Raw genomic sequence first — 18,226 nt, 5'->3', positions numbered from 1 at the left:
CTTTCAAGATCGAATCGGAAAGTAATTATGAGTTCTATAATTAAACCATCACAATTTTAATACTAATTTCAAGTAAAATAGATTTAAAAGCCTGATTGTTTAACCATAGCCATGATATATAAGAAACAATAAATATTTATAATAATTCCTAATCTAATTCCCTTAATGTTATGACAAAAAGTTGGTAAAACATTGAGTTTTAGTATGTTATTTATACGATGAATTTAGGGGTTGATTATATTGAACAAGTATACACATGATGTTATAATAAATGTCTGAGAAGGGATTTTCGGATAACTCCTTAAAAACAATGTAGTAGAGTCATGCATATCCAAAATAAATGGTTAATTATACCTAATTTTTAATATATGTGTTTCAACATCACAAAAATCGAATAGAATAATCCAAAATCTTCTCAAGTAATAACAACGGTATATTTGTAATGGAAAGATTTAAAATACTGATATAGATGCAAATAATTATTATCTCGTATTTGATGAGATATATTAATTAATAATAATACGCATCACTAATATTTACGTCATGAAGTTAAATCAAGGACTCCTTAGTTAAATTAATAATTATGTTTGTATGGTTGTTAAAAGGTTGAATGTTTGGTCGTATAGTTGCTATTTATTGTAATAGGGGGTGAAATGCTGGGGGTAAAAGGAAGTAATTAATCGGGGGTTAAAAGAAGGGGAAAAATGGTCGGGAGGTAATTACGAACACGATTTTCGTTTTTTTAAATATTACAATTAACATAATAATAATTATTATACGCATATAAATATACAAACAAAAATTGGCAAAAAAAAAAAAAAAACTGGGTACGTCCTAGTATATTGTATTAATTTGTTTGATTATGTCCCATAATTATTACATGAAGATCTGGGGATATAAAATAAAATACAATATATACTTTTTTTCAAAGGGTCAATTAGCTGAACTATGAGTTAAAATACTATATATGTATGTATAGCTAAGAATAGTATGTACTAAGCATGCTATTAACTGAACTTAAAATTACAATAATCTATGGATTTTGTTAAACAAGAGGTTTTCTACTATCTATCTATATATGTGTTTGAAGAAGGCTTTCCTTCTATTTTACACATCCTCGTAGCGATCCTTCAACTTATATAGTTTATGTACTCTTTGAGAATGCGTAAAAGGAAAGCCATTTTCCCCCTTCGATCTTTTGTGACGTTAAAATAAAGGTCGACACAAGTTTGTTGTTAGTTATACATTTTTTTTTGGTACTCTCAGTGCTATCTTTATAAGTTATGATCATATGGATGTGGTAATAGTACTTTGCACTGTTTTGAATAGCAACGACTTTAATTATTATTTATAATGACCTCTGATCAACCAAACTTAATCAATTCCGCAATAGATGGTAAGATAATAACAAAACCTTAAATCAATTTGATTACTTATTGGTAATGCTTTTAACATGTTATAGTAAATTGATTATGTAGTGATTTTATAGCTCGAGAATGGATTCTTCACCACATGGTGTATATAACATATTATTACATAGCATTAATACAGGGAATATAATCTGTGACAAAAAATGAAGATACATAAGTAAGAAAGAGTTTTTATTTGGATTGATAACGAGTGTTGTAATATTATATTACATTGAAGGAGAATTGAGTTACATACTGTAGAAGTTCTTCAAAATATGTATACTGTATTACTGTTATCGTAGAAAAGGCAGACTGTTCTTCTTGCGATCCGCGCCGGACGAGACAATGCTGAGATCGCAAACTTCTTAAACCTGGAGAGGTCCTTTGTCTGGAGAGTCAGGAAGGAACTGGAAGAGTCTGGAGCTGATTATGAATCAAAAGCAAAGGGTGCTGATCACAAGATGAGGTCAAACTGCCAGAGAGATCATGATTTCATTGCAAATTTGTAAAAAATCAATGAGGGCCATTGACACGTATCTCAATTGTTCTGAAGTTGTAGCAATAAGGCCATTCGTCTGGTAACAAGACTCGGCTCCATACCACACTGCAAAGAAAGCATTGACCTCGTAGTTATATTTTTTATTTTGTTGGACTCAGTGTTTGCCCTCCAAGCTCAGAGGACCTCCATCTCTCGGCCTTCTTTGTGTGGTGTGCATTTGAGCGACACATCAACATATTCTCCTGCAATACAAAATATGAGCCGATGTCGAGGATCTGGAAGGAAATGAAACTGTCATCAAGACCTATCCCGTTTCCTAGGTCGAGTCGAGGCTGTAATTGACGCCAAGGCAAATAAAAAAAAATTGATTATGTTTTCAGTTGGCATTTGTTCCTATTAAGACCGAGTGATTAGTTTAGGAGAAAATCCATTTTTTTTAAATGTTTTGGTTATTAAATATAGGTCCCACACTACATATAATGTCGAATAATATATTTAAAAAAGGACGTTTTAGTGAGTACATCAACTCAAATCATGGCATCGCATCAGTTGTTGCAATTGTGATCGAAGTCTCTGCAACCTCTCATACCTCTTCTTTTTCTTTTTCTATCTAATAAACTAATACATTATACATTGATATAACATATCTACTGTAGTGAAGTACTGTATATTTATTTGTTACTTATTTTTGTATGTGCGTTTGTTGAAAAATGTTGCCTTTGTTATCTTAAACTTGTGTATAAATCAGACTACAACTTACAAGTGCTATTATTTATCTCCGTTCCAGGATCCTCATCCCCTTCAGGAGCATCCCCTATTCATGTCAAAGAAAGAGCTACCCTCATGAGTACCAATGGAATGAATTTGAGCGAGAAAAAATCGGATAACGATTTAGACCGGGAAATCAAGAGCCTGCGTGAAGAAATTCATGCTCTGAAATGGCTCAGCGATCGGAAAGAGCGAGAATGGAACAAAATCTTGCGACTTCTCAAAATGAAGGAGGAGAAACTCATATTTAAAACGAGGAAACGGACTATAGTGCAAAGGGAATCTCGGATAGCTGCTGCCTCTCTCCTCGTTACAGCTGCGACTCCTCCTCATAGAACAAGTGCCGCCCTATCTACTACTCAACAAGTGCAGCAGCAGACGCACAACAACTCCTCCAATCCACTGAATAACAACAATAACTCCAACAATTCCACATCGTCCCTCACCATATCTCCCGTCGTCAAAACGGAAAAGAAGTCCAAAAATCCTGATTGTCAGGGATGTAATGCCAAAACTTCATTATTTGTTTGTGCAGGCTGTAGCAATCGATGGTACTGCTCTCGAGATTGTCAAGCTAAGGATTGGGACGAACATGCAGACTTTTGTTGTGATGAGACCTCATAGCATTTATATATTGATATTTACCTATATTCATATGTGCATCAATATATTTCCCAATAACCTTATCCGACATTTATCCTTCTTTCCACTCATTTTTTAAAGTAAAAAACATAATAAAAATACAATTATTGTATCTTTGAGTGTGTCTGTCTAAAATTTATAAACAAAACAAAAAAATAAATAATCCTTATTACTTGACTCTTTATATATATTCCAGGATTGGATTGATGCCCCTTTTTTATCTATAGTCTCATCATCAAGAAAAAGAAAAGCTAAGAACATGTCCAAGTCGATTTTTGGGTCCCCGGGCTCTTCGGATAATGATGATGACGATGATATTCAAATTATTGAAACGGATCGACCGGATCATGCATCTTTTGTTCAAGAGCTTATTCTTAATGCGAACCTAGAGGAGGCGCCACATACTTCACAGAAATACTTTTATGATGAAGGCATTGTAACTGACAGATACCATCGTGTTCTCATTACCTTTTACATATTTGGAATGAGTTCTCTTCTACCTTGGAATTTTTTCATTAGTGCTGAGCCATTTTGGGATTACAAGTTCAGAAATACGAGTGCGTCAGAGGAAGATCCTTTAAATAAAACAAAACTCCAAACTGAATTCTGGAGCTATTTATCCATTGCATCCAATGTACCCATGTCCATTTGTGTTGTTCTCAATGCCTTCTTTGGTCAACGATTCCCTCTGTCTATTCGAATTGCCTATAATTTGATGTTAATCATTGCCTTGTTCATTCTGGTGTGCATTTTGGCATTTATAAATACAGATTCGTGGCAAACGGAGTTTATGCACTTGATTTTAACTATTGTTGTTATAATGAACGTGGGATTAGCCGTTCTCCAAGGAGGGATCTATGGCCTCGGAGGAAAGTTTCCACCCAAATATATGGGGTCCATTGTTAGTGGAGGTGCTATGGGGGGAATATTTCCATCCCTACTGAATGTCATTGTCATTGCCACGTTTTCACATTCACGGGGGCAAAACGTTGTGGGCTTTGTATTCTTTCTCATCGCTACATTCTTCTTGGTCCTTACGCTTATCTCCTATTTTGGTGTGAAGAAAACGACGTTCTTCTGTCTCTACAACGATCATCGAAGTGGAGAAAATGAAATGATTGCCTCTTTAAAAACTATTGGCTCTGTTACAAAACGCTCCTGGATGAGCGCTGTCACTGTGTTCTTAACTTTTTCTGTGACTTTGGCCGTATTCCCAGCAGTCACGGTTCATGTTACGTCATTCAGTGAAAATAAGACATGGAGTGAACTCTATTTTACACCAGTGACGTGCTTTCTTTTGTTTAATATCATGGACTATATCGGAAGGGAAATCGCCTCCAGATTCCCTCTTCTCCGAAAAAAGGCTTCCATTATCTTGGCTCTTAGTATTCTTAGGATATTCTTTATACCCGCTTTTATGCTTTGTAATATATCGCCGGGAAACAGAAACTTACCTGTTTTTTTCCATTCGGACTCTGACTACATCTTCCTCATGACTGCTTTTGGTTTAAGCAATGGATATTTGGGTGCTTTTGCTATGATACATGGTCCTGATTGCTTTGAGGAGCCTGAGTTGCAGGAAATGGTTGGAATGATTTTAGTAGCATTTCTTTGCCTTGGAACTGCTGTGGGATCCCTCTTTAGCTACTGTATCATCAATGGTGTATGATTGTACATCCCAAGCTTACCATAAAGAAACTATCGGATTTCCTTTATAATTTTTAAGAGAAAAAAAAATACTTTGCTATAATATATATATCACTTTTAGTATTAGTAATAATAAGAAAAGAAAAACTAGGTACTTATCTACTTAAAATATCAATGTGATAAGCATGTTTTGCGAGAAAACATTTAAAAATGAATATTTTTAATTTTGAAATTAATTTAATCAAATAATAAATATTATTTATATGATAAAATTATATGATGCCTTTGTGATTGGTTACACTCAATCTTTATAGAATTATATGACTAAGGGACCTGTATAGTATATTTTATTATTGTATCAATATTTCTATATATATATGATTTATGACTATGATAGCTTACATTTTATGTATGTTGACGATTCAAATTTTAACATAAACAAATTTATTTACTTTGCTTTAAATTAACTATTTATTTCATTTCTCAGAGTTTATATACAATTAATATTTAATACCTACCGTTATTTTCCACTGGAAAATTATAATTATTAATTTGTCAGAGTACGTTTATTTCTTCTCTTGTAAATATAAAATAGAATTGAATTCGTTAATGTTTCTTCAGTTTAAGAGTAGATTTAGTGAAGTTGCGAAAGTAGGACTATCTGATAAATTAGAAAATATTTGAAAGATTAAGCAGCCACGCATGTCCACTGTTAATTTCATATTTTACCTACAGTACTAGTGATGTGTCATGAGCAAAACTCGTAAATTGGTGCTCGAGTTTTATGAAGTAAACACAAAAAAAAAGATACAAAAAAAAACTCGGCTCGTGTTTAAAATGCAAGTTTTTACTCGTAAGTAGTCAAAAATTAAACTTCTCTCCTTTTTCTTTTTTAAGAATATTAAAGTATGTAAATCCTCAAAATGTATTTTTTATTATTCAGATTCAAAAAGTTTCGACTCCAAAATAACACTGCATCATCCAAGCCGGTTAAGGATGTGAATCTTATTATTATTAATTAGAACAGGCAAAAACAATTTTTAAATGTCTAATTTTCAATAATCCTATAAGAAACTCTCCTTTTTTTAAATGAAGTGCGTTAGAAAGATAAACAGAGTAATTATAAAAACTATGATCTACCGGGACCGAGAACAGAATCTATTTGCAAGTGTGGGGGATTATATAATAGTGACGTTGTCATCAGGGGCATCCACAGGGGGTACTAGAATTTTGGGGGTGTTGGGAGATTTGAAAGAATGTCTTTTTTTTATAAATGCCAAATTTGACATAAAACAACTCACTATGGGTTGGGGTTCTCTGCCTTCCGGTATGTAAAAATGAATCAAATTTTGCAGGTATTTAAGTCATATTTTATACAGTTCTATACATGTTTGTACTCCCTTTTATTTAATTTTTTTAATGTGACACACTTCCATGGACTCGTTGCTACTACATTGTTATTTCTTAAATAAAGTTATAACACCAAAATACGATAATATACCTACGTAATATATTTATTATACTACTTCAACAATTTTATATAAAGCCCGCAGGACCAACATTATTCTTTAAATGGATTTTCCTCCATTTCAAGCATAAAATTATCCATGCATCAAGTTAAATATTATAGATGCTCTCTTTAGTCATTAAAAAAAAATGTTCGTTGCGTCTTACATCATCATCCAAAGGAAATGGAGGTAGATACGCAGCGATTTTGTCTCAGATTGTAATCTCTACAATAATTTTGACTGAACTTAAATAAGTACATATCTAATGTGTTTGATTTCAATTTAAATGTTCCCAATAGTAAATGCAGTAGATAACATTTTAAGTACAGCATATTCATTAATTATTATATTATATTTCCTTACCTACTGTTTTCATTGCCTCAGAAGGGGGTCCACAGGGGATGGGATGGAGGAGCTGTTCCTACCCCTTAATTAAGGAATGTTTGCTTTTTACTAGAAAATGTAATATTTGAAATTTAAAGTAATTTTACTAATTTTTTCCAAAAAATTTAATTTTGTGTAAATAACTGTAGATTTTTTTTAATTTTTCAACAAAAAATGTAATATTTGAAATTTAATTTTTGAAATTTTTCTCATAACAAAAGTATTTTTTTATGAACTGTGAATTTAGGGAAGTTTTTTTTCATAAAAATTGAATCTTTCGGGGATAGCTTTGGATTTTTGAAATTCAAAAAAAACAAAAACAAATTTTAGAATATCTTTTTCCAAAAAATGAACAGTTTTTTATAAAACTGTTCATTTTGATATTTTTTTCCAAAAAATTTAATTTTTCGAGACTAGCTTTGGATTTTTGAAATTATTTGAAAAAAATTCCGAAAACCAAACCCTTCCCCAAAAAATTAATCCTGCTGAATCATCAATAATTTAATACCATTCTTAGATTTTCAATCATCTTTGTGTACTGTACACATTTTAAATAATTAGAATCAACGTTTTTACTTGACGGCTTTATGGAAGTTGTTACAAATAGAGAAGAAGTCAAAGTGTTTAAGCGTTTAAGGATACAATTATAGATGGTTGAATATCTATTACTACAATGATATCCTCATAAGCTTAAAAAAAGAGCGTATTTTCACTTCTCTACTTATAATTTCATTTAAGGATGCACGAGGGTCTGTTATTATGATGATGCATAACAGGGCAAAACTAAGTAATTTTTAGCTAGGGGTTGCAAAAATCTGGCACGGTATAACATTTTTTTTTTTGACCACGACTCGGGTAAAAAATATATACTATTATAATTGATAATAGTAAATATTTCTTACTCATATCGTATGAGCGACCAATACTAGAGTTGAGTAGTTTGTAATGAAAAAAAGTTGAGAAAGCGAGAGTGATACATATGGTACACCTATATTAAGACCCTTGTTAATATTTACGGCCAATTATATGATTTTTTGAGAAAATGAATTATTGCTACCTTCTGCTTATTAAATAGCATTACTGCAGATAAAGTAATGTAATTATATATAAATTCATTTGGCGTTTTTAAAACAATTTACAACAAAGAAAGGCAATAATGTATACTTCAGAGGGAGAAATAAATTCCACGACGACCAATTAAATGATGAACAAAGAAGAAGAAAGAACATGCTTAACAACTGTTTTTCCTTTTTTAATTTTTAAATGTAGTTTTTTTAATTACAAAACACTGAGCTCCAGTTATGATGTACAATATAAAAATAATCTATTTCGTACCTCAGAGATAGCTGAGACGGAATACAAAGAAAAAACCATGTTAGAAACTAACCCATCAAAATGATTTAAAAATTTGCTCCAAAGGGATCGATAAACGACTGTAATCAAGAAAACTATTGAGCGTAGCTTAACAATCACTGACCCTCAAGACATTTTAAAACTCTTCCATACGCGCTTCTAAAGTCTTCTTGTTGGTGATAGAGCTAATTTTCCTCGATCTAAATCAGGAACACATACAATTTACAAATATATAGAAAAATATTTTAAGGGTAATAAAGCATCTAGACCCCTTGGTATGGGTGGAAGGATTTTTAGCCAATGCGGGGATGAGGTAGTTCCCTGCTTAATCCAACGGGGAAAGTCCATGGAAATCTATAGGAAACTTCCAAATGCAGTTACCATAGGCCTGATTGATCTTATCCCTAAGATAGGTGTGGCGACGGACATTAATAATTGGAGACCGATTACAGTGCTCAATGAGAACTGCATTATTCTTTCTGGTGTTCTCGCAACTGAAATTGAACCAATTTTAAATTGCAAAATAGGAAGGGATCAAAAAGGCCTCCTCAAGGGAAGAAAGATTTCTGACATTTCAAGGAATGTACAATCTGCCATTGAGATTATTAAAAAAAGGAATACTTTTGGAACTATAATTGCTCTTGCAAGGCTTTTGATTCAATTCTACATTGTCATGTCATGAAATCAGTAAAAAAAACTCCTTCCTAATAAATACTTTAATTTTGTCAGAGCTCTTCTCTTCAATGGAACATCAGTCATTTCGATGGGTGATAGGAAGAGTAACCCTATAGCTTTGAAAAAGAGTTGTCGGCAAGGCTCCCTTACTATTTGTTGCTCGGCTAAACGATCTTGTCGGTTTTTTTAGAGTAGATTATGACGTTACATTAATGTTAGAGGCTAATTCTGAAAACAATTAACTAAACGGATTGAGATTGTAATGGGCTACTTCAAAAAATATGAAAGGATATGTTTCAAAATCAACAAATAAAAAAACCACGATTTTTCATAATCATAAATGGAATCCTGATAAAGATTCTCCAATTGCAGATTGTATTGTTAGGGGTGCAATTGAAATTCTTGGAATCGGATGGGACAGAAACAGTGCCTCTTTTTTAAACTGGACGTTTATAGATAAATATATTAATTCAGCAATCTCTTCTTTGTGAAAATTTACCTTTCAGAAGAGTATCGATCTGTATAACTACTTAATAATTCCTAATACAATTTACAAAGCAACAGCTATTCACTGATTGGCCGAGAAAGCAATCGGAAGGGATCTAGCTGGCTCACTCCATTGTTAAATAGATTTTATTTACCGTCAATCAAAAGGTCCAAATCTCTTATCGGAGGAGGACTATCTCTACTCTCCAGAATAGCCCCTAAAACATACCGAAAAGTTTTAATTGATCTTATGCGACATCCGAACGTTGAGTGGTGATCCACTATATCATCAAAATTTCAAATCCACAACTTGTCACAAAAAATTCTAAAATCCATAGATATTTACTAAAAATATTATATTTTAGTTAGAATAAAAAAAAATCTGTAATTTTTTTTTGAAGGGGGAGGGGGCTACATCCCCTGCAGACCTCCCATTGCGGACGCACCTGATAAATATTTATAATTTTAAACACTCAATAGGATTTGAAACAATAATTATTACTGAAAACATAATGGAATGTGAAAAATCCATGCTCTATGTTAAGTTTATATCACCAAAAAATAATGCTTGCTACAATATAGCTTCACTGAATTATCTTTTTTCTGTCGTCTGCCGTCGCAACGTCAAAAAAATTTCCTTGTTATTGCTCAGTATCATCAGTTTATGTATTTTATCTCTATTGTCACACTAATTTGTGGTATTTTTTTTTAGTTTGCTTAGGCCCTACGGAGCTAGCATTCTATTTTTTTTAAATATTGTCAGTGGATTTTGACTGAGAGCGTGAAGGACAAGGACAACAGTGGTTTGCTCGCGAGCACGTTGGATTTCTGATCTATGTGTGTGCCAGGCAGACTATCTAAACCAAGGTACTTTATTATAAATGTGTGTCGCTCAGGACTTTTATAATTTGACAGAAGTAAGCATCCCATTTTAATGACTTCACATATGCGAAGAAAACGCTAGCCCGTATTTATCATATTTACACCCTCTAAATATAGTCATTAAGGTACTTGGGTGGATTGGGATCCCTTGTAGATCTTCGGAGTTGTGGAGTCGTAGAGAGCATGTGTAAAGATTCTTTCCCAACATCAGGAAGACATTTTTCTTGAGTTTCATTTCGGGGTCCAACTTCTCTAAAATCTTCAGTTACAGGAGTTGGTGATGGATCACTTTCAGTCTCGTTGTTTTCATTACCAGTCTCAACTTCCAAATTTTGAGGAGCAGGAGCCTAATCTTTTAGAAATACCGTTTTCTCTTGTCCTCCATACAATCGTACTGTTACATATTCGCGATTAGAAGTAACTATATTGACTTTATCAACTAGGGGATCATTTTTACTATATCGTACAAACCTTCTAAGGTAGACTTTCCCAGGGTTGATTAACCAGGATGGAATGGTCGATCCTTTAGTGGATCTTCTTTGATAACTAAACATCCTTTCATGAGGAGTACAATTTGTAGCTGTATTTAATAAAGGTCGAAGAGAGTGCAGAGCGTCCGGTAGGACAACTTCCCAATCACTTAAGGGTAGACCCTTTGTTTTCAATAATAAGGTTAAATTTTTCCAAATAATGCCATTATACCTCTCCACCTGGCCATTTCCTTGTGGGTGATATGGGGTTGTTTTGCTCGTAACAATTCCTTTTTGAAGTAACAATTCCTTTATCTCTCCAGCCATAAAAGATGTGCCTCGATCACTATGAATGTAAGTGGGCATACCAAAAAGTGAAAAAAGTTTTACAAAACATTTGATAGCCGTTTTAGTAGTGATATCCGGACACGGAAAAGCGAATGGGAAACGAGAATATTCATCAATAATTGTAAGTATATATTTATTCGAAGAGGTAGAACGGGGGAGAGGACCCTTAAAATCTACGCTTAACCGTTCTATTATTGGGTTGCATTACTTTGATAAAGGTAGAATTGGACGGTTTGAAAAACTTTGGTTTCAACTTGGAACATATACCACACTTCGTAATTACTTCTTCTATTTCGTTCATGGAATAAAGTAAATTTTTGTATCGGAGAAAGTGGGCTAGTAGACTTATACCTGGATGAGCAAGATCTTCATGTATAACTTTCAGATCTCCAACTGTTGATGCGACACCACATACTTGTAATAACATATCGGCATTTACATTTTTCATTCCGGTTCTATATATGATATCATATGAATAACAAGAGAGATCGAGTCTCCAACTGAGATTTTTACTATTTTTAATTTTACTAGAATGCTTAATATTGAACATAAAGGATACCGATTCTTGATCTGTTATGAGCTTTAAAATTTTTGTAAAATTAACTAAAATGGATTACCAAAAGATTGCCTTTATTTAACATTTGGTAACTAATATAATATATACAGTAAATGTTTAGTAAAAAACTATGTGCGGTTTCTTCTAGAACAAATAATAATAAACCTAGCAGGGGTATATCAATATAGTGATGTACCGGAATTATCACAGGGATATACACTATTATCTTAATATTAGGTATAGTTTTCTAATAAAAAAAACAGTCATTATATTGAGGAAATCATTTATATATTAAAAATAAGTGGATATGATTTTTTCTTAATATGAAACACTCATGTGAAAAAAATAAACTTACAACTAGACCTTGATTTCATATTTATCTTGATATAGAGTTTATCTTGCTAATAGAACTAAAGATGATGCATTGAATAAGCCTCTTTGGCCTTGTGATTTGTACTTATCTCTCCAGAAAGAGATGTATATTTAATAATAGTAAAAAATTGAATAATACTCGGCTTATCAAATTTTCTAAAGATTTCCCACTTTTATATTGCTTAGAATAGTTTGTAATACAGACCAATAATAGTTTTAGAACTAATAATAGGAAGGATTTTGAAATCGCCTTGCCTAACAACAATCACAAAATTGCATTTGCATGTCCAAAGTAAAATCAAATTGATCAATTTGATAAAAAAATGAAATAACGGAGAACTCATGAATATGGAATGTAAATTTTGAAGAATATCATTGACACTTTATTATTTTTTCAATCAATACTAAAACAATATTATTATTATATCGTTAGATTTTAACTATTGTTTTCAGTAAAAAACTTATAATTGTCTAGTATAAAAACTATTAATAATTTATTTATTCTTGTTGAGATCCTAGATCTTTGCAAGAGTAATATTCCAATATAATGACAATCAATTCGGCTGTTTAGAGAAGGACTCAATAACTTTGGGAATTTCAATGAAATTCAGATATTTCAACATAAGTCTACAGAAGTTAAGAGGTTTGTTATATATTGTGTAAAATACGTAATCATTTAACAGGTCCGAATAACTATTTATATGTAATAATAGAGTAGAATATGCATTGCTGGCAAAATATCGAGAAAAGAGAAGCACATTATATTTACCAGTCTAGAATCATGTTTTAATTATTTTCCAATGCCAAGTGACTCAGTAGTAATAAAGCAATCAGGCGTAAGCTTGAAGTATAGACCGTATTGTATATCGCGAAGTCCAACTTATAAATGGAATTGATATAAATGTGATAGGGATGTGTGATTTCTGCGTTATATACATCCAGGAAACTGAAGGACTCTTATTAATGGAATAGTTTTCTTAGAGTAGGAGACGAAGCAGAGTTGACTTTCAATCATTTCAAAGAAGAAGCTGTAGGTGGAGTGGGAGAGCTCTCTCTCTCCTACTCACTGGATATCTCAGTTGATTATTCTGTCGTTTTATGGAACTCCTTAGTTCTTATATGTATAAGTATAAGATGATTCCGTGGAAGATCAGAATGAATTTATGTAAATGGGCAATTATTAACGAGATCAGAAGTCACAAGTCACCTTGATATGAAGAGGTACCTGCACAATGATTTTCCATTAAAGGAGATAAGATCCACCGAGTGAAATACTTGTTTATTGGACCTCGCCTTAAGAGTCGAGATCCCTTGAGCAGACCATTACATTGAAGAGAGTTATAATATCATCCATCACCTTGATAAATTCTCAATTCACGTTGTTCAATTAATATTATTGTTTTAATTTTTGAGTGAATTCAACATATGTTTTGTGCCCTCAAGCTATGTTTTTGTGTATTTTTCGAGTCCTCTTTGGCGATTTTTACTTGTGACACAACAATATTATGCTAATAATAAATGTGAAATTTTAGTTTCTGATTGTTATTAAATATATTTATTAATATGACATTTAAATTTCATATTAATAAATTCTTAGTAGTATTGACATCTAGCAAAAAGAAAACGCGACCTAGTGAGAAATTGCAACATAAATGATAATTGATTGCAAATTGTATGTACAATTCTTGTTAAGACATTTATACGAATTCAAGAGGAAATGACAATATTATTTATTTCCTGCTGTATCAAATTTGATACACAATTTTCACCAAAGATGTATTACTAAAAGCCAAAAATAAAAGTTAACTATTCTAATTTTAAACAACATGATACCCCTAACCATTTAAAGACTGTTTAGAGGAGAGCAGCTTAGTTGTCATGACTTTTTAGCTACATCCAGCAGCTATGGGAGGAAGGAAATAAATACAAGACAATACTTAGTTTCAAACAAGGTTATAGAGAGGAATAACTCCATTTCGAAGTTTAATTCTACTCTGAGTACAAAAATGTATAACTTCCCAAAAATTCTCAGTGCTATTTTCCGTGCTTTTGAGCGTACACAGTCCTGATTTCAATTTATACTGAGATGTTCTCTACACAACACTGAAAGAATAAGGATAACAGCTTTAGAAAAACCGTTGATTTGTTTATTTTGTAAAAAGGTGACCCCGAGCCTAACCTGACTTTTGGGACGAGCTCAATTTTTCCGACATGATAGTTGGGCCAAGTTGCGCCCATAAAACTAGGGTCTAAGTCAATTTTTAATTGTCAGGCCCAGTCGTATTTCATTTTCTTATTTTCTCGTTGATTTTTTTGGTGAGGCCTCTGATTAATTTTTAATTGCTTTGCTAATTTTTTTAAAAGGTTCTAAATTCCTCCTGTGAGTTTATTTTTGATATACCCAAAGTGGTCCTAGTTTGTCTTCAGTGTTAACATCTCCAGATAGGTGGGTTCTGTTTATATTATCATTATTTATTGTTAGAGATCAGTTACTAACTGCATTTCTTTGTATGAAAATAATCAGTTTATCAACGGTATACACTATACATATATTTGTACAGTTGTAATCTTTTTATTTTGTAACACTTGTCTACAGTTTTCTTTTTCTACATATTTCAATTTTATATCTTGCATAGGCATAAATGTCTGAAGCAATTAATATATGCAGCTTTGTATAACATTATAATATTGAATCTACATTTTATTGGTTAATATTTTCCATAGGACGCCAAATTGATTCGGATTGGCCCTGTTCGATTGCGTGTTTGATCACAGTACCAAATAAATGAAATTTAAATGCAAAAACAAGAGTTTTTATTTTTCAACTGGCTTTGCCTGAGGTCCACAAATGAGTAACTGAATCTAACTAACTCGAAGATGAAGCTATAAAATGCACTAGAATTATGTAGATACTCAAAGACTCGCAAATGTGAATGATAGATTAAGACAAATGATTTGAATTTAATATATCCACGGCTTACTATGCCCATTCATCAAGCTGTGTATGCTACCGGACCTCAAAAGCATATCTCTAATTTTATTAAATAATTATTGGTGGCAACTTCTCAAATATATGACGGTTTGATTTCATAGTGTTTTGGAACTTCAGTAAATTAATTACCTTGGATTGGAGTTTACGATGAAAATCTAAATGTATGTGTCAATTATATATAATAGCTTCCTCAAAAATAGAGCAAATAAAGTAGGTATGTTTCAAAATGCCGATTTACGGAAAGAAAACACTTGCATGAGGTGTGCATAGAAGTGTTTTGGGGATTCATTACTTAAATGGGAGAAATCAAATTCATGTCATTTATATTTAATATAGATAAATTCTTAATATTTCATCTGGTTCAATTTTTTTTTCCAATCGATTGCTCCGTTTAATTGCACCATTTGTTGGAAAATAAGTCATCTCAAGATAGCCTTCAAAATTACAAATGGAGTGTAATGGATCAAATATAAGTTATAATAAACTTAAAAACATTTATTTGTCTAATATTTTGTAAAGTTTCCATTTAATCTGTTTCTGAGACATATATCAATTTCAATCCGACATTAGCACCTTTAATCTTTATTACTGAACTTAATGAAAGTATTTTGTCTTACAATGTCTTTTTTTTAATAATTCTCATTTATTGTTTGGAGAACTTGTTAAGATATTATTATACTCAAACTTCCTACATCAAAATCTATGATCTAAAAAAACATGATATTCCAATAAAACAATACAACTTTATTTCACATCCAGAGAATTGAATTAAATTTTCAGGAATTACAGAGTACAGTATTATGTAAAAGTTGATATTTTTAAATATCTGCAATTGAATTGTACAATATGAAATTCGAATACATGAATATATTCCCACGCTCTCCAGACAATTAATGATAGATATTGAAAAGAAGGAGATGTTTAAAATTAAGACAAGATACTTTCATATTACCCAGTAATAAAGAATGAAGTTGTTAATTTCGGATAGAAATTTATGTACATCGGATAAAGAAAATTGAGTAAAAAATTTATAAAATACTAGATAAATAAATGCATTGTAGTCCATTAAATCTTTTGTTTGATCCATTAGAACATATTTGTAATTTTGAAGGCTATCTTGAGATGTCTTATTTTCCAGTAAATAGTGCAATTAAACGAATTGAAAAAAAACAACTAAATTAACTATATTTTAGCCACCATCAAAGATAATAATTATAATTAAACCCATAATCAAGAGAAAAAAAGATGTAGTAATCTTCAGAAAAAATAGTCAATGGAGTCTCATGGACAATAAGAAAATGAACGTCAAAATGAACGCCGTTCATATTTTCCCCCCGTTTCTTGTTCATTTGTTCAAAAATTGAACGGAAAGAGTTAACGCTATATAGCTTTTTTTTAATTAAAAATATTTCCAAGATGACTTAATCTACTCTAGGAAAATTTTATGTTGTTTTTTGAGAAAAAAAAAAAATATAGAGAGTGAATTACAATACAAAATAGTTGAAGAAAAAACTAATACATGTTTAAAGTGCTGTGAGCTTTGTTTTTAAATTATCTCTTTTTTTACTAACGGGTGGCCCATCTAGCGGTTGCATTTTGAACTACCACTTTTTTGACGTTTGACAGCTGTAGTAACATTTTCATTGTGTCTAATATTTTGTAAATAGGTCTCCGGTTTATGAAATGGTTAAGTTTACGCTCGAAGAAAATTGGGAAATACTGAAGACTTACTTCCAAAATGGAGAGTCTTCAAACGAAACTGCAAGAAAATTACGTCGGTCGAAATAAAGCGCCTTCCAGGCAGTTTGTGGATAAATTTGTGAAGCGTGTGCGCGAAACAAGTTCGTTAATGGATAAAACAACGCGTTCCCGTGTTCGTCCAATGCGCTTAATCGAAAACATTGCTGCTGTTGCCGAAAGCGAAAAAACGAGCAAGGAGCTACCGTTACAGTCAATGATGAGCGCTATTGGGCCATGTTGGATGTTTTTTGTTTCCCCAAATGGAAAAAGAAGACATCGACGACATTTGGTTCCAACAGGATGGCGCTACGTGCCACACAGCCAACGTTACAGTGGATCTTTTGCGCACTGTCTTCGACAATTGCATCATAAGCCGAAACGGCAACGTCAACTGGCCACCCCGTAGCTGTGATTTGATTCCGTTGGACTATTTTTTGTGGAAAACCGTCAAGGATTAATGTTACACCAACCATCCAAAGACGATTGACGATTTGAAACACGAAATTGGAGTCGCCATTGCAGCTATTGAAGCTCACACAATAGAAAATGTATTAAAAAATTAGGTCGACAGAATGGGCTACTGTAAGGCCAGCGACGGCAGCCATATGAATAAAGTGGTATTTTATTATGAACCGGAATGTTGAAGCTTTCAAATAAAACAAAAAGTTATTGAAAAATATCCATCCGTCTTTTTTTTATAGCAATATCAGAAAAAAAAAGTTTTGTGGGCCACTCTTTACAAAACATGAAGATTTTTCATATAATATTTTCATTTTGTTCTATTGTTAAAGTCTAAGAGTGATAATTAGTTCTTTTTAATTGAAAAAAAAAATACAATTTGTAAACTATATGTCAGATTCAGCTATGTTTAGAGATAGCTCAGCGGTTTTAAAAATTGATAATATATATAAGATTTTATACTCAATTATTATCAATAATATTTTTTTTTTCATGTTTTGTACGATACTTTTTTAACATAAGATCATTTATATCATAAAAATAATAATTTCTATTCTATGAAGCGTTATTATACAGTATAATATATAATATACTAGCTAAGGATTATCCAGTGTTGCTCGGACTAAGGAGGGAGAGGGGAATCACATTGAAAATGGTCAAATTAATTAAGAAAATTAAAAAAATATTCAGAAAATATTTATGTATCCTTATAATTATAATTTGAAAGTTTCCTTGTAGTCGAAAAGGATCCTGATAATTCATATTGTTCTCACTATATCAATCCGGCTAAGTAAGGTAATCTACAAAGTCTCCCCATCAAAACTCCCCCCCAAAAAAAAAAACTCTTATTATTGCCTCTTAACCTTAGTTAGAAGTATTTTTATGAATATAAAAAAAAATAATGTGTTATAAACTTGAAATAACATACCAACATATACGCATCTTAAAAATTGTCTAAATGAGAAGTACATTTTTTATTATCTTCAAAAAATTCCAAAATCGAAATTCGCAAAAAATTACGAAAAACTTTTATGCA

The 18,226-nt window shown here is 31.9% G+C and overlaps 1 protein-coding gene across 1 annotated transcript; it reads left to right on the top strand.

Annotated features, from left to right (window-relative positions):
- Window positions 1-3,577: 3,577 nt before the first annotated feature.
- Window positions 3,578-5,428, top strand: LOC121120892 (equilibrative nucleoside transporter 1). Its single transcript, XM_040715790.2, has one exon. The coding sequence runs from the start codon at window positions 3,578-3,580 to the stop codon at window positions 4,985-4,987; it is 1,410 nt and encodes a 469-aa protein (XP_040571724.1). The 3' UTR covers window positions 4,988-5,428.
- Window positions 5,429-18,226: the final 12,798 nt, after the last annotated feature.

Source organism: Lepeophtheirus salmonis, chromosome 1, assembly GCF_016086655.4.
Source record: "Lepeophtheirus salmonis chromosome 1, UVic_Lsal_1.4, whole genome shotgun sequence".
Lineage (NCBI taxonomy): Eukaryota > Metazoa > Arthropoda > Copepoda > Siphonostomatoida > Caligidae > Lepeophtheirus > Lepeophtheirus salmonis.
This window is presented reverse-complemented; position numbering and strand designations above follow the sequence as displayed.